Source organism: Physeter macrocephalus, chromosome 6, assembly GCF_002837175.3.
Source record: "Physeter macrocephalus isolate SW-GA chromosome 6, ASM283717v5, whole genome shotgun sequence".
In the NCBI taxonomy this organism is placed as follows: Eukaryota; Metazoa; Chordata; class Mammalia; order Artiodactyla; family Physeteridae; genus Physeter; species Physeter macrocephalus.
The window spans coordinates 45,011,987-45,034,113 of NC_041219.1; the positions used below are offsets into that span (position 1 = coordinate 45,011,987).

General features: G+C 42.5%; 1 protein-coding gene across 18 annotated transcripts in view; it reads left to right on the top strand.

The window, feature by feature from the left end:
• Positions 1-22,127, top strand: part of TNRC6B (trinucleotide repeat containing adaptor 6B) — a 283,431-nt gene that overhangs the window by 206,998 nt on the left and 54,306 nt on the right. For 16 of the 18 annotated variants that reach the window (XR_008617589.1, XR_008617590.1, XR_008617591.1 and 13 more), the window contains 7 exons: positions 1,413-1,434; positions 8,056-8,394; positions 10,626-12,974; positions 14,606-14,764; positions 17,642-17,817; positions 20,308-20,382; positions 21,906-21,951. Coding sequence is in view for 15 of the 18 variants with exons in the window: in XM_028490624.2 (XP_028346425.1) it covers positions 1,413-1,434; positions 8,056-8,394; positions 10,626-12,974; positions 14,606-14,764; positions 17,642-17,817; positions 20,308-20,382; positions 21,906-21,951 (3,166 nt within the window). In the remaining 3 variants the exon portion in view is untranslated. The remainder of the gene's footprint in view (positions 1-1,412; positions 1,435-8,055; positions 8,395-10,625; positions 12,975-14,605; positions 14,765-17,641; positions 17,818-20,307; positions 20,383-21,905; positions 21,952-22,127) is intronic. The other 2 variants (XM_055085315.1, XM_055085317.1) reach the window with 1 other exon arrangement.

A 22,127-nucleotide genomic window follows, 5' to 3' on the forward strand; every position in this document is an offset into this window, starting at 1 on the left:
GGCAAGCGGGGGCCACTCTTCATCGCGGTGCGCGGGCCTCTCACTATCGCGGCCTCTCTTGTTGAGGAGCACAGGCTCCAGACGCGCAGGCTCAGTAGTTGTGGCTCACGGGTCTAGTTGCTCCGCGGCATGTGGGATCTTCCCAGACCAGGGCCCGAACCCGTGTCCCCTGCATTAGCAGGCAGATTCTCAACCACTGCGCCACCAGGGAAGCCCCTGGAATCCGTTTTGAAGGGGCTGGTTAGCCACAGGACAGACCTTCCAAAGATGACCATGTTTTCATGAACACCCAAAGCAGTAACTTAGTATGATTACCAGCCACAAATAATTAAACCTCTTCTATATGAATATTTTTTGTTACAGAAGTCGGAGAACTAATATAAAAATCTGTTTTGGAAGATTAACAATTGGGAAAAGGGGGTCAAAATAACCCATGATCTCAATAATGTGATTTAACCCCTATTGGAATTCTGGTGCATTTCCTTTGGAATATTTTTCTTATTCATGACCTTTTGTGGTTTTGCTTAAATATTATAGCGCATGTATAATTAGATGCTCTCCTTTATTTTCCCCTCTTAGTAGCAGAAGCGGTTTTCCGTGTGGCTCCTAGTCATCATTTCCAAACTCTCCAAAAACCCGCTATTATATTCAGCATATCCAACCTTTTAAGTTAATCACTTCCAGAAATGTATTAGTTACTATATAAAGAAATACTTTCAACAAAGCAATCTGTATTTGTTCAAAATTTATATATTTCAATCTTATTCAATATTTCTCTGTTTCACATTATTTTCTATAAACTTTGATAATAATAGCAGTTATTAAGCATTGGTGTAGGATATCTGATTTAATCCTTACAGCATCCTTTTCTGCAAAGGAGATACTGTTATGATCTTCATTCAAAAGGTAAATTAAAAACTGAGATCGCGTAGCCAGGAAGCGGCATAGCTTGGTTTTGAATCCAGCTTTCCTACCGTGATCTCTGATGCCTCTGAGCATGGCCCCTTAAACTTTGCTTTCTAGATTTGAAGTCAAGTGTTTGAGTCCATACTCATAGGTTAATCTTTTTGTGTCCGTGGTTAACTTTGTTTCTGGGCCTCATCCATTTGCTGTTCTCTAGCCATTGCAGTCCGAATGGGAAATAGCATTCCCAGTGCAAGGACCTCATTTAACGAGAGCGGAATGCTTTTTTGTCTTAATTTTTAGAATCTTTCATAATGATGGTCATGTAAGTTATAGCTGGACATATGGCCATTGTCTTTAGAAGGATGTCTAAACTGACTTTTTCTGAATTTTAGGTATGCCTATGTATGTGACACCTTGAATTACTAATATTAGAATTAAAGTAGTCTTACAATACAATACAGAATTAGAAAGCAAGTCTCATTTACTTACGTCTCTTTATTTTGCAGGTCACGGAACAAAAAACCAAAGGTAAGATTGTTTTTTTTCTTCCTTTTTAGATTTATCCTCTTTTGTGTTTAGATTTTACACTTTGCTGATTCAGCCTCCGATCCACTTGATTCGTGAGAGTGGGTGTAGAGTAATTAAGGTTGGCTGTTTGCAGTCACTGAAGAGCAGTAGTGACAAATTTAAAGTACTTAGTGTTTCTAGTTGGCCTTACAGTTTTTGGGAGGCAAGAGAGATTAGACCGTGTAATACCTTGTTTTGAAAGTAAAGAGGTCATGATTTTGAACTGAACCTTTTCAAAATTTTTCTTAGAACAATAGCAAAAGGAACACACTGGTCCCTACTTCACAGATGGGAACTGCAGAGGGTTGTTAACCACCTTGATCCATGATAGGCATTGAGTCTGAAAATGAGTGTTATATTTAGCATGCTCACGCTATCTTCTGAACTAGAGCCTGGAATATGCTTTTAATAAAGATAATGCACTTTAACTCTTACAAAATTGTGATGTGTTGTAAACAGAAGCAGATGTCCCTGAGGTCCTTCTCGACCTCTAATGGTCTGCGTGTATTCAGTTCTTTCTCTTCGGTTCATTTTGATTATGCAGTCTTGTATAATCAGTGGTCATACTTTTGGTCAGTTCTCCTTAAGAATGGGAGACTTAATTCCTTGAGACCAGTGTTGTAACTCCTAACCTCACCCGCTTAAATATGTTGTTCTCTGCTAGCATATGCACTAGAATCATTTGCATAGACTTGTCAAAACACGCAAGCCCAGTCTCCTCCCAAACCTTCATGGTCCCAGGCCACAGCCCTAGCAGATCGATGTATTTAGGGAAGCTCTGCAGGTGACCACAGTATATGTCCCAGGAGGACCACTGCCCTGGATGAAGGGAATCAGATGTGATTAATGATAACATGGGGGAAGATAAGGGTCATGGAGAGGCCAAAGCTTGATGGGAGGTTCTCTGATGACTGGTTTCTTCATTGTTTTGTTTCGTTTTATTGGACCACCAGGCCAAAGTATGTCACACAGTGATGAAAGACTAATAAAGATGGTACTAGTTTCTTAGGAAACTTAGGTCTGGAAAACAAATTCTCAGATGAGTAGACATTACTGCCATGTATTTCTAATCAAAAAGCATTTCAAAGAGAATATAGTCTGGAACTTTGTAGTGATTTATAAAATAAACTGAGAGAAACTCCTATTAGCTGTAATTATTTTAATTAGTTAGAGAGAACAGTGTTCTCCCCTTGTACTTCCAGCCAGTTTCTAACCCAGAGGTAGGCATTATTTTGGAAGTATCTCTATAAATTACTTGTTTGAAATATAAATTATACTTTACCATAGAAATAGAGTTATTGATAGTAGAACAGTGTCCATATTTTCTAAACCAGTATACTGTCTAGGAAAGGATTTTGGCATATAAGTATATTTATAGGACTTTTTGTTGATTTATGAGGACAACAGATGAGAAAATTGGCATTTTCCTAAAAATTCTAGACTCTGTGGTTGCTGGAACACAGTGGTTGGGTTCCTGGGCCTGGCCACAGTTCTTAATACTTGTGACTCCAAGGACCAGTTGAGCTGTCGAAATAAGCTGCTCTGTACGTTAAGTGGTATTTCTATTGGAAAACTGAAAATCCGTTAGAGTTTTCTTTCTTTTTTTTAAAATTTGTACCAGGTCTCTTCTCAGAATCACATTCCTCTTTTCTCTGCCAAAGCCTTAGAAATTAAACTTTCTTTTTTACTTACTACCAAAGTTTCCCTCCATTTAGGGTTTTTCTCATACCTACCATAAAATGGAATACAGTTTCACAGTTTCCATACCCCCCTATTGCCACCACCCTCCCGCTCAAAAATTAAAATAATCCTGAAGTGAGCTGAGATCCTGTTTTGGGTCTCATAAGGGATTTAATTGTTAGAACTGGGGAATAAAAATTGTCCCTGAGGTATGTTAGAACATAAGTAGAAGGAGGCCCTGATCTTTCTACCTTTTTTATCCCATTTTACAGCCACATCTTCATCTCTGTTCCCAAGAGCCTGCCTAAATCCCATTCTTCTTCCCTCAGCTGATGTTTCTGGGTCTTATTCCCCTTCCCAAAGATGGTGCCTGCCTCAGGCAGCCTCCCCTTAACTCTGAATCCACCTCTCTTTCCCCAACAGACCCTATATAAAAAAAAAAGACTGTGTTGGTGCCAGGTCTCTGGTTGTACAGAGGACTGAAGTAAGGTTTGTCCGTATTTCAGAGAAAAAGTAAATTCAGCATATTTTCTTTATTTTCCATCTAAAAAAAGTGAGAATTTTGGAGAAAACAGGACAGGGCTTTCAAGTGGAGGTTAGGTGAAGACATGGGCCAGAGCTGGGCCTGCTATTCAAGTAGCAAATAACTAAAAGGCACTTAAGGTAGAAGCTGATCTCCTCCTTTGTTGGATATTGGTCTTGGAATTGGACAAGTTTGTGGGATTGATGTAATAGACCAGATTTAACAGGGATGAAGGGTATGATTAGGATTGAAGAAATAGACTATGTAATGGAAGAGTTTGGACATAACCATTTAGCGTTGTTAAAAAGATGTTAGATCTTAGGGTGACAGTTGGCTTAATGGAGGTTATCAGTATGAAATAACGGATTTGTAGAAACTAACATGACCTTAAGCTACATTACTGGAAATACAGTATCTAGGCAGGGATTTACAGTTCCTATAATGGGCACCACTGTATGCAAAGGAACAGAGATCAACCTCTATGGACCATGAGGAGTTTGGGCCAGAATGGTCAAGGAATTTGAACCTGCGTCACCTCTGGGAGGGTTAAATACTGGAAGGGGGTGGGGAGTGTTTAACTCCCAAGGAATGCTTCCCACATGGGGAAGCTCTGGTAACTATCTTCAAAGATTTGAAGGGCTCTAGTGCCTGACACTTTGCAGTTCCTTGGTAAGGTCTGTTGGTGAGTCAAAGCAACAGGGAAAAGCTTCCAGCTCAATATAAATTAAAATTTTTAGATATTGCTGTCCAAAGCAGTAATTCATAACCTTTACCCAGTTTGAACACAGCAGAGAAACAGCACTTTCCCGTCAGCATACCTGAGGAGATGGACCACTGTTGTACAGTGGCCACAACTCTGGCTTTTGAGTCCATTCCAGAAGTCATATTACAGTGGGTGCATGGTGCTGCATGCCCTGAATAAGCCTGGGTCTACTCTGATTGATTAGTATTTGAGGCAGGCTTTCTTCCCCCAAGGTCCAACTAGTGCCCGTTAGAACGACAGCGAAATCACTGGTCATTTAATGAGGAGAGAAGCTTCCAGGGAGACAGTCTGGACAAAGGCCAGTGTGCATTGAGTATGGGGAGTGAGTGGAAGGTAAAGAAATGGAGACAGTGCTTAGAGGTTACCGACCAGTGTTGAGTGTGTGTCAGCCACTCTGTGTGTCATCAGTCTTTGAGTTTTTTTGTATTGCATTGTAACTCATTATTATTCACCAAGAAAATTTTCAGTCTAAAATAATGTCTTCTCTAGAGCTTGTTTGTATTTTAACTACTACTTTTAAAACATTTCTAGAAGGGTTTTTTGTTTGTTTGTTTTTTTGTTTGTTTTTGATGTTTGGTACCATCAAGGTATTTAAAGAATAAAAATTAATTACAAAACCAAAACAAAAAGGTATTTAAAGAAAATAGTTTGTATTGGTCCTACCCGTATAGGAATTTTCTTAAAGAATACTTTTATCTGAAAAAGAATCTATTGAAGTTTTTCAGAAATAGAGGCAAGCAATTAGAAGTTCAGACTGTAAGAGGAGAATGGTATTAAATAATGGCAGCAGGGAAAGGGAAAAGATTCAATCATTAGAGTAATAAATAAATGGCTTTTGGTGGTAAATGAATGGAAATTAGAAAATAGGATACCCAGCATTTCTCACGTCTTTATTTCCCTGATGCAGAGATCATGTTTAAGCCACAGACTTTTTCTCTGGAAAATAAGAAACTGTGCCCTTATTTTGAGCAGCTCATCTTTAGAAATATTTGCACCACAAGCTATTAAAATCACTAAGGTTCAGAGGAGAAGAGAGAGGGCCCCAAAATAATTCAGACTTCATCATAATTTCCCTCTCCTCTGTTACTGCCTGACTTTCTGGAGCGTGGCGTGGCACGCGCACTGATTCTCATGTCTCTAGTTGGACTTCTGGAAGCAGGTCGGATTGGGCATCCTGCCCAACAGCTGCATGGCTCTCCAGTTAGTGCCTAGAGTTGTGACTGGCTTTTAAATGTTTAAAATTCTTGAACTTACAGAAATGTGTAATTAAAAAAAAAAACAGAATAAGAATTCATTCAAGTCCTGAAACAGTTTGCTCTTAACATGTATCACAGGCAGGCTTTTTCTGACTGTGTCCTAGAGTTTTGAATGGCTAATCTCCCAGAATAGAGCACCATGTTGCAAGGAGAGTGGTCAAGCGGTGGTCCTGTTTTATAATGACTTCATCGTTTATGATCCATTCTACCTCTGATGTGATGGTGGGAAAATGCCTTGAGGAGCTTTTGCAGGGAATCTTGCACAATACACAGTACCCACCAGATTTCTTTGGTTATGCTATGAATGTTGTAAAGTTAGTCGAACTGATGTTCAGATCTCAGCTCTGTAGACTCTCCTTACCATGTCTTACTCTGTTTTGAGAGAAATGAGGCAAGGCATGTAACAAACCTGGTTACCTTAAAGTGGAGATTCTAGCCCTCTTATAGAAGGGTAGCCTTGCAGAAGCATAACTCCTTCTGTCCGAAAAACTAGTTGGGAAGAATCCCGCCCGGCCTTTGTCAGCTGCTTGTTTATTCTCATAATAAGAGGAAAGGGGATTGGGAATGCCATGTGCTATGGAATCCTCCAGGCACAGATAGAAAATGAATCATTAAATAATTCATCTTTATTCATTCACTATCAGTTATTTATCCACTGGCTGTTATAAGTCATGCAAAGGTTACTATATTAATAATATTAGATAATAACCAATTTATTTTCTTAAGAAATATGTTTATTTACTTATTTATTCATTCATTCATTCATTTCTCCTCTGACCTCCCTTCCATACTAGGAGGCCCAGAACTGCCTCATGATTGGCTAAAGTTAGACCCAAGCATTGCTTTGCAGTTAGTTCAGGCTCCTACTCTTTTTTTTTTTCTTTTTTTTTTTTTTTTTCCTGTTACAGTACTCACCAATGTCCAGTGGGTATAGATTGGGCCCCCTGATTTCTGATGATGTATCTCTCTCCTCATAAAGGAGCCAGTTCAACGAGCAACATGCTGGCCCAGCATCATTTCAGCAGTTAGAGCAATACTGCCACCAGGGCTGGCCCTAACATGACTCTGGGTGTCAAGGATTTGGGCCTCAGAATCATCTGAATTACCAGTCTCAATGATTGTTTCTGTATTGCTGCCAGCCTGTATTTTCCAGGTGGATATTCTTGGAAAGGGTAGCAGTCTTTTGGTAAGATGAAGCAAGGGAGGTGCAGATCCAGAGGAACATTCTCTGTAGGGTTGAGGGGAAGCCAAGGGGTCCTGCAGAGCTTCACAGTCGTCTCAATGTTCCAGTACTTCCTGTTTGCCATTGTAAAAGTGAGGGAAAACCTTAACTATTTAAAGTAGGGCTTCCCTGGTGGCGCAGTGGTTGAGAATCCGCCTGCCGATGCACGCGGGGCGGCTGGGCCCGTGAGCCATGGCCGCTGAGCCTGTGTGCATCCGGAGCCTGTACTCCGCAACGGGGGAGGCCACAACAGTGAGAGGCCTGCGTACCACAAAAATAAATAAATAAATAAAGTAAATAGGAAAACTAACTACATTTTGAAATTTTTATTTTTAATGAACAGTTGAAAAAAACACACACAAGGTCCACTTAATTTTTTTTTAGACAAAAGCAAAAAGATAACATTTCTAATGTTTACACAGAGTGCCAAGAGTCTTTGAGTTCAGGTGGCTGTAGAAACCAAAACCAAGTTGATTTTGTGATTCTCTAGGCCTGGGGTTCCCTGTAGGGGTCTACTCTGTGCCAGGCCCTAAGAAAAAAAGATGAAAGATGGGTTCCTGCCATTGAGGAACTTCTGGCATGGTGGGGAGAAGGGTCTATAAATGGAGAATGTCAATTTAACCGGTTCATTCAGTGGTACAGAGATGGACAGCATGTTCCAGGAGCCCGAATGAAGGGTGCGTAGCCTACCTAATCCAGGGATTTGGGGGAAATTTTCTCAGAGGCCAGTCTTTCAGAATGTGGATGAAGGGAAAGGGCCCTTGGGCTGAGAGCCTTGAACCTTTACCATGGGTTTTGTGTGGGGTTTGTATGCATCCTTAGACCTTCTAGGCAGCCCTTCAGGTGTTCCACTGTTGATTTAGGGGAGTGAATGGTACTTGCTTCCCTCTCCTCCTTAGTTAATGGAATGTAATTCCATGATACTGCAGTCTTTGAATCCTTGTCACCATCACTCGCTGCCCTTACCCTACCTTCGGTAAACTGAAGATGCTGGGGAATCTGGAAAGACCATGTCCCTCAGAGTTGGGTGAAAGAAGAGTTGTCTTATTAGAATTGGTCTCGTGGAAGCTTTCTTAAAAATAATCTTCAGAAAAATGCATTTGATCTCAAAGTCTGTTTCCCAATCTCTCTCTTTCAGTGCCCGAAGTGACGAAACCAAGTTTAAGCCAACCAACGGCCGCCAGCCCGATTGGCAGCTCTCCATCGCCACCAGTCAATGGTGGCAACAATGCCAAAAGGGTGGCAGTGCCGAACGGACAACCGCCAAGCGCCGCCCGCTACATGCCTCGGGAGGTGCCGCCGCGATTCCGTTGCCAGCAGGACCACAAAGTGTTACTAAAACGTGGGCAGCCTCCTCCACCGTCCTGCATGCTCCTCGGGGGCGGGGCGGGGCCTCCTCCCTCCACAGCGCCCGGAGCAAACCCCAACGCACAAGTGACAGGAGCGCTGCTGCAGAACGAGGGTGGAACCGCACCAGGTGAGCGAGCCTCATGCAGGTGAACGGGAGGCACGGCGGCTGCAGGGAGTGAGCCTGTCGCTTGTGTTGCCCATGTGAAGTCCACAATAATTATATAGACGCTTGGGGTTACTCAAAAGATGGGGGAGGAGCCCAGTGTGAGATGTGTACCAGCATTTCTCTCCTGAAGCTGGGTTTTGGTGTCCAATGAGTGTGTGTGGTCTTGGCCTGAGCGTCTAATGTCGCTGCTGTTTTTCCTCTCTCTTTGGGGCCTTTTTTCCTCCTCAGACAAGAGCATTACAGTTTGAGCCTCCATAGTCCCCCCTTCCCCCACAGGTGTGTGCTCAGGGGGCGACTGGAAGTGAGGCTAGTGCAGAGGCTGGTTCTGAATCTTAGACTCCTGTGTTTACGTTCCTGGAATGCTGGGAGAATAGAGAGAATGGTCTCTTAGATGATAATGTAGAATCTTGGGAGGATCCCACATAATACCATTGTTTTATTAGATTTTTAAAATCAGTATTTCTTTAGCGAGCCCTGGATTTTGAGCTTTGTTAAAAACTGTATGTAGATATAAGGGATCTTTAGCTGAAGGGTCCTACTGGAAGTTTTGAGAGTTTTTAATAGATGAATACTAAACAGCTAACAGTAAAGAACTTCCAGATGCCATCCCCCCCCTTTTTTTTTTAAAGCTTCTTAACAGATTTCCACATATTCTTAAAATATTTTTTGAGACTATATTAAAATTCAGAGCTTGAAGACCATCAGGCGTTGGCAAGGACAGAGAGCTGGTGGTTGTTAATGACAGGATGCTTTATTGTAGTTCTGATTTGAACATAGAATTGCCTGGAAAATTCTGTTACCGTCTTGTGTGCCAAGCGAAGATGGAAAGAAAGCTCGTGGTGACACAGGCTTCATACAGAGATAAGCCCTGTATACGAGGCTTCTTGTGGTGGCTGTCAGGCCAGGCCCAAATCAGGCAGGGAAAGGCCTCCTGGCCCTTCCTTCCTGTCCCCTCGTAACCAGCTGCAAAGGGAAGTGTGAGGGAGCGGTTGTGCCGGGCACTTCAGCAGCTGAGTCTAGCCAGGCCTGGACATCGACATGGGTCCAGTGTGAGTCAGTCTCCTGTTTACATTCTTAAAACCAAGGAGGCCCCTAATCTCAAGAGTTTGAGATTCTCTGCTTCCTTATTTCTATATGGCTCTATGTAATAATTTTTTTTCAACGTCGTATTGATTTAAAGCTCTTTGGTGAAAGGAATAAGTTTAGAAATTATTGGGCTAAAAACAGGTCATTTTTCCCCCCACCAAATATAGGAAATTCCATCAAATATGTGCTGAGCCAGACTATTTTATCAAGTTCCTTGGGCATACAAACTGATTCATGCTTGTCTGCCCCTGGCATCTAGCTGGGTGGGCATTCCTCATTCAGTGGATGCTTACTGAGCAGCAGTTCCCTGGTCGCCATGTGGAATTCAAACGTTAGCAAGATAGGTCTCTGACTAAAAGGCACTAACGTGGGGAAAGGAAGATGTGAACACAGTACACTGAGCAAAATGGCTCCAGACAGGGAAAGGTGGTTTTCAGGTGGTAAGCTCAAAAAAGTTTCATAGAAGAAATGGCACTTGAACTAGGCCCAGAAAGACAGATAAATTTCAGTTTGTGAATTCAGAAGGAAAAAAACAGGAGGTGCCTATGTGGAGTGGTGCCAGGGTGAGAAGGTGCAATTTGTGGAGTGTGGGCGTCATCAGAGAGAGTAGTGGAAGATGAGACTAGAAGAGTCAGTTGGTCCCAGGTTGTGGAGCATCTTGATTAAACCTCAGTCCAAAGAGTTTAGCTTTATTCTTATACACTAAGAAGCTATCCACTGCCTTCCATACAGCAGTGATATAATCAAAAGTGTGCTTTAGAAAACTCACTGCAGCCAGGAATGTTCAGCATGGATTGGAGATATAAAGCAAGTACAGGGTGTTATTGCCTTGTCTCAAGATACAGGAAGGCCGTTCTCTGTCACTAGGAATGGCAAGAGGGTATCTTTGAGAGATGCTGAGGGGGGGAGATTTAGCAAATACACCAACCAGGCAAAATAGAAGAGATGACTAAGACGGGTGTGATACAGTTTACCAAGGCAGGCAGCTGGGTAGAGAACTAGTTTGCGGGGAAGCATGGTGAACTCTCCTCTGGGGCACTTTGAGCTTGGGGTGTTAATAGAGCATGCGTGTGCAGCTGTGATTGATGAGACGCTCTCTTTCTCAGAGTCAGCCCTTGGAGGTGCTGCTGCTTCACATTATGCAAATCCCACTTGGGGCCCGGGAGCCTCCTCCAACAACGGCGCCTCCCCCAACCCTATTCACATCTGGGACAAGGTGATTGTAGACGGGTCTGACATGGAAGAGTGGCCTTGCATTGCCAGCAAAGACACTGAGTCTTCTTCCGAAAACACCACCGATAACAACAGTGCCTCGAACCCTGGCTCTGAGAAGAGCACTCTGCCAGGAAGCACCACTAGTAACAAAGGAAAAGGGAGCCAGTGCCAGTCTGCAAGTTCTGGGAACGAATGTAATCTTGGGGTCTGGAAATCTGACCCTAAGGCTAAATCTGTTCAATCTTCCAACTCTACTACAGAAAGCAACAATGGACTAGGAAATTGGAGGAATGTGAGCGGTCAGGATAGAATTGGACCTGGCTCTGGCTTCAGCAACTTTAACCCAAATAGCAACCCATCTGCCTGGCCAGCGCTGGTCCAAGAAGGAAATTCTAGGAAAGGGGCATTGGAAACGGATACTAGTAATTCCAGTGCACAGGTTAGCACAGTAGGTCAGGCATCCAGGGAACAGCAGTCAAAGATGGAAAATGCGGGTGTTAATTTTGTTGTCTCTGGCAGAGAACAGGCTCAAATTCATAACACTGATGGACCAAAAAATGGAAACACTAACTCCTTGAACTTAAGTTCACCAAACCCCATGGAGAATAAGGGAATGCCCTTCGGAATGGGCTTGGGGAACGCCTCCAGGAGCACTGATGCCCCTTCACAAAGCACTGGAGATCGAAAGACTGGGAGTGTTGGATCTTGGAGTGCAGCTAGGGGGCCTTCTGGAACTGACACAGCCTCTGGACAGAGCAATTCTGGAAACAATGGGAACAATGGAAAGGATAGAGAGGACTCCTGGAAAGGAGCTCCTGTTCAGAAATCAACCGGGTCAAAAAATGACTCTTGGGACAACAATAACAGGTCTACGGGTGGGTCCTGGAACTTTGGCCCTCAGGACTCTAATGACAACAAATGGGGTGAAGGGAACAAAATGACATCTGGGGTCTCTCAGGGAGAATGGAAACAGCCGACTGGGTCTGATGAGTTGAAAATTGGAGAATGGAGTGGTCCAAACCAACCAAATTCTAGCACTGGAGCATGGGACAATCAAAAGGGCCACCCCCTCCCTGAAAACCAAGGCAATGCCCAGGCTCCCTGTTGGGGAAGATCTTCCAGCTCCACGGGAAGTGAAGTTGGAGGTCAAAGCACTGGAAGCAACCACAAAGCAGGAAGTAGTGACAGTCATAATTCTGGCCGTCGGTCGTACAGGCCCACACATCCTGATTGTCAGGCTGTCTTGCAGACTCTTTTGAGCCGAACTGATTTGGACCCCAGGGTGCTCTCAAACACTGGCTGGGGCCAAACTCAAATTAAGCAGGACACAGTGTGGGATATTGAAGAGGTGCCAAGGCCCGAGGGGAAATCTGACAAAGGAACTGAGGGGTGGGAGAGCGCTGCCACACAGACCAAGAGCTCAGGGGGCTGGGGAGATGCACCCAGCCAAAGCAATCAAATGAAGTCTGGATGGGGGGAGCTCTCAGCCTCTACAGAGTGGAAAGACCCCAAGAACACAGGAGGCTGGAACGACTATAAGAACAACAACTCTTCCAGTTGGGGAGGAGGACGACCAGATGAAAAGACATCTTCCTCTTGGAATGAGAATTCCAACAAGGAGCAGGGGTGGGGAGGTGGACGCCAGCCCAATCAAGGATGGACTTCTGGAAAGAATGGTTGGGGAGAGGAGGTCGATCAGGCGAAAAACAGCAATTGGGAAAGTTCTGCCAGTAAACCTGTGTCTGGGTGGGGTGAAGGAGGGCAGAATGAAATCGGAACTTGGGGGAACGGTGGGAATGCAAGCCTGGCTTCAAAAGGCGGGTGGGAAGATTGCAAAAGATCTACAGCCTGGGCAGAGACCGGCAGACAACCCAGTTCCTGGAATAAACAGCACCAACAGCAGCAGCAGGCACCGCAGCCACCGCCACCACAACCAGAGACTTCTGGTTCCTGGGGAGGCCCAGCCCCACCAGCTCCAGGCAACGGACGACCTTCCAGTTCCAACTGGAGCAGCGGGCCGCAGCCAGTGAACCCGAAGGATGAGGAGCCCAGTGGCTGGGAAGAGCCATCCCCACAGTCGATCAGTCGGAAGATGGACATTGACGATGGCACGTCAGCGTGGGGTGACCCGAACAGTTACAACTATAAGAACGTGAATCTGTGGGATAAGAATTCCCAGGGGGGCCCAGCACCTCGAGAACCAAACCTGCCTACCCCGATGACCGCTAAATCAGCATCAGGTAGGCAATGGCTTTTTCTCACAGGTTTCGGTGAAGAAAAGAAATCCTAAACCGAGCCATTTTTATTAAGATGCATTTATTTAACTTAGCTTTGTTCTGGGAATCTTTCCTACGTTAACTCTAGGCCGTTGTTAACAGAGACTCTCTTTTTATAAAATGATAGTGATAACAGATGCTGGTAGTACGTTTTAATGTTCTTTCTTGGCAAAAGGAAAAAGATGGCATTCCTGGGTTAGTCTCCCCAGTTTTTTTTTTTTTTCGTTTTGGTAATTGTATTGGTCTGCAGAATCCAAAAGATTTATATCTTGCTAAACAAACTGTGCTCTAGATTTAAAAATAAAGAATTAAAATAGGAGCAGAAATAGATCTGACTTCCATTCTGGTTCTGCCTGTGGACACATCCTCTGTGTTTCTCTTGCCCCGGCGACGGGAAGTAGTCTGTGTTGTTCTTGCAGAGACCATCAGAAAATGCTGTAGCAAAGCTGGGATCTGGAAGGTTTCCATCACTTTCCAGATGATTTTTAACAGTTAACCTCTGGAAGTGGAGTACTTCGTTGTGTGGAGATTGTTATCTCATGATAATCAGTTGTCCAGAATTAAACTTTCTTCCCTCCTTATTTGAGTAGGAAACATCATACCTGGTAAATTAAAAATAGTGCTGGTGAAAATTTTTAAAAAGGCGGGGTGGGGTGGGGCCGCGGGATTTTGAACTCTTTTTAGAAAAAAAAAAAAGGAGTGCTGGTAATCATTCTTAGTTTGGCATTGTCAACTTGAATGTCCTCATAGTTCAACAGATTAAGAAGATGCACCATTCAAGTGTTCGTTTTTTTAGTTAAAATTCGTCATAATGTTTAATTTTCCACTTTCCAAAGTAAGCTTAGTATTCAGTGAATCCAGTTACGGACACTTAGAAAATGATTACTTTTAATTACTTCTTTTCTTGAAATATTGAAAAGAATGAGGAAGGAAATGAAGATTGCTCATTAATTCCCTACCTAGAACATGTAAAAATTTTTATTCATATAGTAAAAACCTTCAAACTGTACAGAAAAGCAAAAGGTAATAAGTAAAAGAATCGTAGCCCCTAGGGTCTCTCCCCGCAGGTCTTAGAATTTTGTGTGCCATTCAAAAATTTCGTTCATACCTATAGCAAAATATATCTATCCTTTAAAATTTTTACACGGAAGGGATTGTACTATATACACTGTTCTTCACCTTGCTTTTTTCATTATTCTTAAAAACTTTCCACGTTAGCATGTACATTTCTGTCTTTTAATTGCTTCGTGTATAGTATTCATTTGATGGGCAACTCACGATTGGTCTGACTGGTCCCTTTTTGGTAGATATTTAGGTTGCTTCCAAATGTTATCTGACAGTGATGCAGTGGGCATTGTTGTACATGTAATTTCATCTACTTTTACAAGTATATCTGTGGTATAATTTCCTGGCAGTGGAATTACTGGGCAAAAAGTTAAAGTGACAATGCCAAGTGCCCTCCGTGAAGGTGGTACCTATTTATATTTCCACCAACAGAACTCAGGAGTGCCTGTTCCTCCTACCTTCACCCCCAGTGGATACTATGGTGTTCATTGAACAAATCATTCTTAGAGATACATGTCCTTTCTTTACAGTCTGGAGCAAAAGCACACCACCTGCTCCAGATAATGGTACTTCAGCTTGGGGTGAGCCCAATGAAAGCAGTCCTGGGTGGGGTGAAATGGATGACACAGGAGCATCGACCACAGGCTGGGGGACCACACCCTCCAGTGCTCCAAATGCCATGAAACCTAGTAAGTATACGGCATTATTTTTGAGGGAGTCTCTATTATAACTTTGGGGGTCACACATTTTGGTGAGGGCTGTTGTTAAACTGTTGTTTCAGTGAGAGTCAGGACCTTGAACCTTTAATAAATGGTTAGCAGCAAATGCTGGGGACTTGGCATGTGTAAAAATGCTTACAGTGAACTAAAAGTCATAAGTTAGTTTTGTTGATTTCGTTTTAACTTAGGTTTAGTGTCTGGCCAGAATTGAAATTTTCATGTGGTGCTTTTTTTTTGCTCAGTAACTTAAATATTGCTTATTAGATCTATTTTGCATTTCTACTCTCATGTTGATGTAATTTTTTTTTTAACTCCTGGCTTTTAACGTGGAACAAGGTCTCTGCTGCCCAGTGACTTCACCCTTCTGTTCCTTCCTTTCCCCTTTGTCTCTCTTCTCGTACATCCACCCACATAAGCACATTTAAGGTTTCTTGAACCCAACAAAGATTTCTTCATTTGAATTTTTAAACAAAGCACGTCACACTTATTCATGATCATTGAAAATCTAAGCTATACTAGATCCAGCTGGCAATGTGTAGTCACAGTAATTTGCAAACTTTGTAAATGGATGCTGCGGAACGTCCCATTGGATGGTGCTCAATTGAAAAATTCAGTTTCAAGTATCTGTTTTCACTTGTTTATAGTTTTCTTAAAAAGTATTCCAACATCACTTTTCTACCATATTGCAGACTTAAGGAATTGTCTTTTGATTAAAAAATGTGGTCAGACTGAATACTCAAAATTTGAACAAGAATAAAAAAATTCTACTGTCAAGTTTATTTTATGATATGTATGATTCTTACCGTGCCACAGGAAGGAATATCATCTTAGCTATCTGTATTCTAGAAACTCACTCTTGTTCCTGTGTAACTTGACTGCATTTTAAAAATTACGAATCTCCTTCACTTCATAGAAATAGCTTTATAAAGAATTTGATTTCGTCTTGATTTTCATTGTAAAATTGGTTGTATCATCATGGGAAATACCATCCTATAGACTTGGGATAGATCCAAAATGCTGTTGGAAGGCATTAACCAGACCCTTGGCACAAGGAGGTACTTTAGCAGTACTTTCAGGACTTTTATGTGTCTTTCCCAACTTCAGGATCATCTTTTGTCCATGACAAAAGACTCACTTTTCTCCAGATTTTAAAATGTCTTCTACTCTTCAGGATCATCTATATCTGCAGTTAAAGCTGTAGTTATATTTCCTCCTTCTCTGGGTAATTTCAGTGTATAATAGAGGAAGGGGCTGGATCATCACAGCCTACCAAATTGATACTGATAGTTAACCTGTAATCTTGTCTAGACTGCAGATACCTTATATCTGGTGCGGGCTCTGTGACTAAAAATCGGAGCTTTTTTATCTTTCTACAAGAAGTCACTTGTTAAAAGTTCAGCTCCTTTCTCTAGAAGAAGGGTTACGTGGATGTCTTCCTTCTTTAAAGGGGTCAGTATGTCACTTATGTTGGGTATTTAATTCCTGTTGCTTGTCAGAGGATGTATAAAGCCTGTGTTTACAATAATAGTGGGTAACCTCCTATGCAGAAGAAATGGTCCTGGTTATCAATGGCATTTCCAGCAGCGGCCCCCAAGCCCTGCCTCTTGCTGCCCAGTCACAGAGCCCCTGCAAGGGGGGCTCAGTGAACCCCATGGAGGTTCCATCAGGTTCCCCTGGGCGTTGCTGGGAGATGATGCCACAGTCTGAGGAAATCAACTGCCTTGCACCCTGTGTACTTGATGGGTGCCTGCATGGCATCATAGGCCTGGTCCTAGGGCATGGCAGCAGTCATTCAAGGAAAGGCCTGGAAGAGACACCTTTCTGGCTCTAGACTCTTCACATGAAGCTATCTAAATCAAATAACTACCCCTTCATAAAGGTCCTGTCATTTGGTAAATTGAAGGTGTGGATGGAGCTTCTAGGCAGGATAGTGTATTTCCCTTCTTCTATCATTGTATAGAGTATCATTACCACAGAGTGTATCCATCAGTTCCATACAGTATTTTCAGAAGGAGATTAAGGATTTATCCCAATCTCCAAATTAAAGATCTTTGTTTAGCGGGGTGGGGGAATATTGGTGAAATTTGACCCTGGATACTGATGACGTCCTATTTCGTCGAATATTACAGCCCTGATTTCCCTCTGTCTTTGTTCTGTTTTCCTCGTTCCCTGTCTACCACATTTCCTCTGTCTGTCTTTTAAAAGCCATTGCTTATACATTGTCTTTGCCTAGGATCTTTTTAGTACCTAATCCATTTCAAGTGTGTAAATCCAATAACTTTCAGATTTTCATGGCTGTATGTGAATTTCTCTTCTTTCACCATAATTTTGATATTCAAAATCTAATACAGTTTTCTTTTTCCATCCATTTTGCGTGTTCTTTTCTTCACCCCAAGCGAGGTAGACAGTTGTTCTTTACCATACCTCATATTCGTAAAGTCCATTATAAAGTTCACCACATACTTTTAGGAGGATAAAACTAAAGAATGCAGTAAAACATCCTCATTAAGAGTAACAGATTTCTCTAAATTGAGGTGTGAAATTTCTTATAAGGACAGGGGTTCTTTACAATTGGGGGATTTCTGTCAACTTTGTATAAAGGGGAAAAAAATCATTGAACCAGAGGCCAGGAAATGTTGATTTGTGGTTTATTAACTTACTCTGTATCGTTGACCCTTTTTGGGTTTCCATTTCTGCTCTGAAAAGTTCGAATGATATTTGCCTTACCGTACAGGTAGACTAGACAAAATTACAAATACACTAAAATGCTGCGCTTACGGGGAATGGTTGTTGCGGTTATTGTTATATATAGCTATTGTGTACAGTTGGTTCGTTCTTCTCTTAAAGATTCCAAATCTATGCAAGACGGCTGGGGGGAGAGTGACGGGCCCGTGACAGGAACTCGCCATCCCAGCTGGGAAGAGGAGGAGGATGGAGGAGTCTGGAACACCGCCGGCTCTCAGGGAAGTGCTTCCTCCCACAGTTCGGCAAGCTGGGGACAAGGAGGAAAGAAACAGATGAAGGTAGCCCGCTTTAGAAATGCCTGGGCTTGGGCTTCCCTGGTGGCGTAGTGGTTGAGAGTCCGCCTGCCGATGCAGGGGACACGGGTTCGTGCCCCGGTCCGGGAAGATCCCACATGCCGCAGAGCGGCTGGGCCCGTGAGCCATGGCCACTGAGCCTGCGCGTCCGGAGCCTGTGCTCTGCAACAGGAGAGGCCACAACAGTGAGAGGCCCGCATACCGCAAAAAAAAGAAAAGAAAGAAATGCCTGGGCTTGCTTATTCTTTCTTAGAGGGCAGAACTGAGAATGTTTTCATGGACGAAGCCAGGCAGCTGAAGTCCCTGAGGTCCTCAGTGAGGGGGAAGGTATTTTCTTCAGAACAAGTAGCTACTTCCTCTTTACCCCTCATCTTCCTTCCCCATGACCTTGAAATCTCGACAAAACTCTTGCCGTGGGTAAGATGGAATTTTCAAAGAAACGAAATTTTCCTCACTTTGGCTTCCATATTAGAATAATTCTTTGGAAGCTGTCAAGGCACACCTTATAAATGTTTTATGCTTTGGGGTTCTAAAGCCAAGTCAGTCCTTAGAGTAAATCCCCAGGAATATGTAAAAGAGAAACCACAGTAATACGGTTTCTCCAGCAGCAACCATCGCAACTCATTTTTATCTCATTTGGGAAACTCCAAGGCCCAGGACCCTTTTCTCAACAAAATGAGGTGCCAGTGCGTAACCCTGCGTTAGCAACTAGATGATTTATCTACATACTGTACCAGTTGTGTTCTACACTTGTTACTTTCTGTATCTTAGAACAACTTAGTTTCTCCTTTGATTTGCATAATTTGATGAGGACTTTGGTTTTCAATCTAGAACCTGAACGACTCTCAGTAGAAGCCCTCTGTTTTCATTCCAGCCTCTCATTCCACAGATACATTGAGGGACATAGGAAGTGGGCAGCCATGTATTTAATTTGAGGATGGGAGCCTTGCTGCCCTAAGAAACGCTTCACAACTGAAAGTCCTGGTTTTCAAATGCCGGGTGCCATTTTAGAAGGTCTTCAGTGGCCAGGGGCTGTACCTTCATCCCCTTTGCCTATGGGATTTTGTTCTGAATACGATTACTCTCTTTTAGGCCTGAGAATACAGATTGTTTCTGTTAGAGACGTTTTGTTTAAGCAGTCATTTACAGTTTTCCCTCTTAAAGGACTTTTATTACTCCAGTCACAAAAGAAATTATTCAGTAAACTTGCCAGCATTTTTAGTACATTCGTGTTGTCTAGTCTGCTGTGGCTTTCTTTTTGTTATTTACAAATGAACAATAAGACCAAATTACAAGATAGTTCAGGAGACTGTTGAGGAAGCAACTGAGTGAAAGGTGCTAGCCCACTCAGGGAACCACCAAGATTTAATGAAGTTAATTGGGAATTAAATGTTTCTGCTCCATGACTGATGATTCTGACCTTTCATACCGAGGGCCTCTTTGTGTGTGTGAGATCAAATACAGCTGACATAAAATTTACCATCTTAACCAATTTTAAGTGTACGGATCTGTCGCATTAAGTACATTCACGTTGTTGTGCTGTCATCGCTAACATCTGTCCACAAAGTAACTACCACTTCTCTCCTCCCTCCAGTGAGGGTTTTTTTGACCTTCAAACTAAGTACCTTAACACTTGCAAGAATAATAAAATTGATCTGACCAATACCATCAGAACACAAATAGAATTTTTACCCGGAGGAGGCACACGTGCACAAAGCCCCATCACCTCCTGCCCGCACAAGGTCCCTGCGCAGTTCCACTCACCTTCTATGTAGAAATAAAAGCGGAACTGATGACTGGTGCCTTGTTCAGTGGAGAAACTAGTTTGTCCCATTAAGAAACAAGCAGAAACCTACATCCGCCACCTTTGCACTTAAAACTAACTGCCCTCATAGTAACAGCTATGCGGTCAGCTTGGTGATGGTGTCTTCTGCTAGGCTTCTTTCCCTTTGGGGATCCACACCTTTATACTGTGAAACAAGCAGATGAAAGTGCTACGTGGATGAGCTCCTCATTGTTTCCACACAGAGAATAATGACCAGTTTAAATGGGCTCCTTTCCAAATAACATGCACTAGCATCAAACTTTTTCTTCACTCCTAATACAGACCGGCTTGGGTTTCAAGGAGATACTAAGAGAGAAAATACTAGCATGCAAACATTATGTTTTAGAAAATCTGATATTGACCTTCTATTTGTAGGGTAAAAACACTAGCTGACCGTATATTTTTCCAGTTACTTCTAATTCAGTGCAACGAATAAAGTAAGAATGAAAACATAAATGTAATAAGTAAGGCATAGTACTTTTTTAGACTAACAGATAACATATATCAGAATAACTATAGTTAAAGAGAAATAGTTAGGGTTCAAAAAGGTAAACTCTTGGTTTTGCATTTTCAGTCAGTACTTATGCAACTCAGGAAGTTGAAATAAAATAAATTATTTGATTCTGAGGTTACATATTTCATTTCTCTAGTGCTCACTAAAAGGAGGAAACAATGATTCATGGATGAATCCCCTTGCCAAACAGTTTTCAAATATGGGATTGCTGGTAAGTTTTACTTTTTCATATGTGTAATGTATCCCAACTTTTACATTTAGTACAAATTTTAAGACCACTGCCACCATATAGTACAAAATTACAGATTTAGAAACTGGTTAAGCAGTGTTCCTGGTTTGGATTAGGCAGTATTTGTTCTCTATTCTTTTTTTCTTAATGAAATACTCCAGTATTTAAAGGGTACAGCTTTTAAATTTTTAGTCCTTGTATCCTTTTCCTTAAGCAGTTAGGGAAGAAAAAGCCAAGTACTTAAAATTTATATAATTTTTGCTGACTACTGTACCAGTTTTAATATTATAATTTTTTAAAAGATAGAAACTGCAGAATAACTAGGGAAACTATTTGTGATTAATTATATAGGCAGTTCTTGTAGAATTTCTAATTTTTTGATCTCTTGGGAACATTATGGGGACACCCTGTCCCTGTTTGCCAAAAGACAAATGACTTGGCTGCACATTTCAAGATCTGATGACTTGACAAGTCACAAGAAGAAGTTGTCATCATTTGGCTGCCACTCTTGGAATTTGATCCTGAGCCGACTGGAACTTGAGCACAGGGGTTTAATTCTCCAAGCAGCTGTTTAGCTGTTCCTCTGCCCATAGATTGACTGAAGCTAATTTGATGTGAAAATCGAATTTAGGAATATAGACACCAACAGCAATCAAAATTAGTCCGATTTTTATTTTTAATATTTATTTCTTTATTTGGCTGCACCAGGTCTTAGTTGCGGCTTGCGGAATTTTTACTTGCAGCATGCGGGCTCTTAGTTGCAGCATGCGGGATCTAGTTCCCTGACCAGGGATCAAACCCGGGTCCCCTGCATTGGGGGCGCAGAGTCTTAACCACTGGACCGCCTGGGAAGTCCCAAAATTAGTCACATTGAAAATGTTACTGGGACTTCCCTGGTGGGGAAGGGAAGTGGTTAAGATCCGCTGCCAACGCAGGGTACACGGGTTCGAGCCCTGGTCTGGGTGCCGCGGAGCAACTAAGCCCGTACGCCACAACTACTGAGCCCGTGCTCTAGAGACCACGAGCCACGACTACTGAAGCCCATATGCCTAGAGCCAGTGCTCCGCAACAAGAGAAGCCACCGCAATGAGAAGCCCGCGCCCCGCAACTAAGAGTAGCCCCTGCTCGCCACAACTAGAGAAAGCCCGCGTGCAGCAACAAAGACCCAATGCAGCCAAAAATAAATAAATAAAAATAAATAAATAAATAAATATATAAATGTTACTATCTTGGGACTTCCCGGGCGGTCCGGTGATTAGGACTTTGCGTTTCCACTGCAGGGGGCATGGGTTCATTCCCTGGTCAGGGAACTAAGATCCCTCATGCCGTGCAGCCAAAAAAAAAAAGTTATTGTCTTCATTCCAGTTTAAGGTTCATTTCCAAGGACGTTGTATAGTCCTAGCAGTAAAGTAAGGTGTGGCTCACACATGAATAATGCCATTTCTCCTCTGATTCAGAAGTTTAATTCAAGCCTTTAATCTTCCTTCACTGTTCTTTATTTTCAGAGTCAAACTGAAGATAATCCAAGTAGCAAAATGGATTTGTCTGTAGGTGTGTATCCCTCCACTAATATGAATGGAATATGTTGTTGTCATGACACCCTGTTGGGGTTCCCTGCTCACTTTGAGTTGGGATGGGTGCAGTTCCTAGACATATATTCCACACTCGCTCTGGGGAAAGCACCGTGCTTGACGTAAATGAGTAGTGTGTGCCACGTATAAAAACTT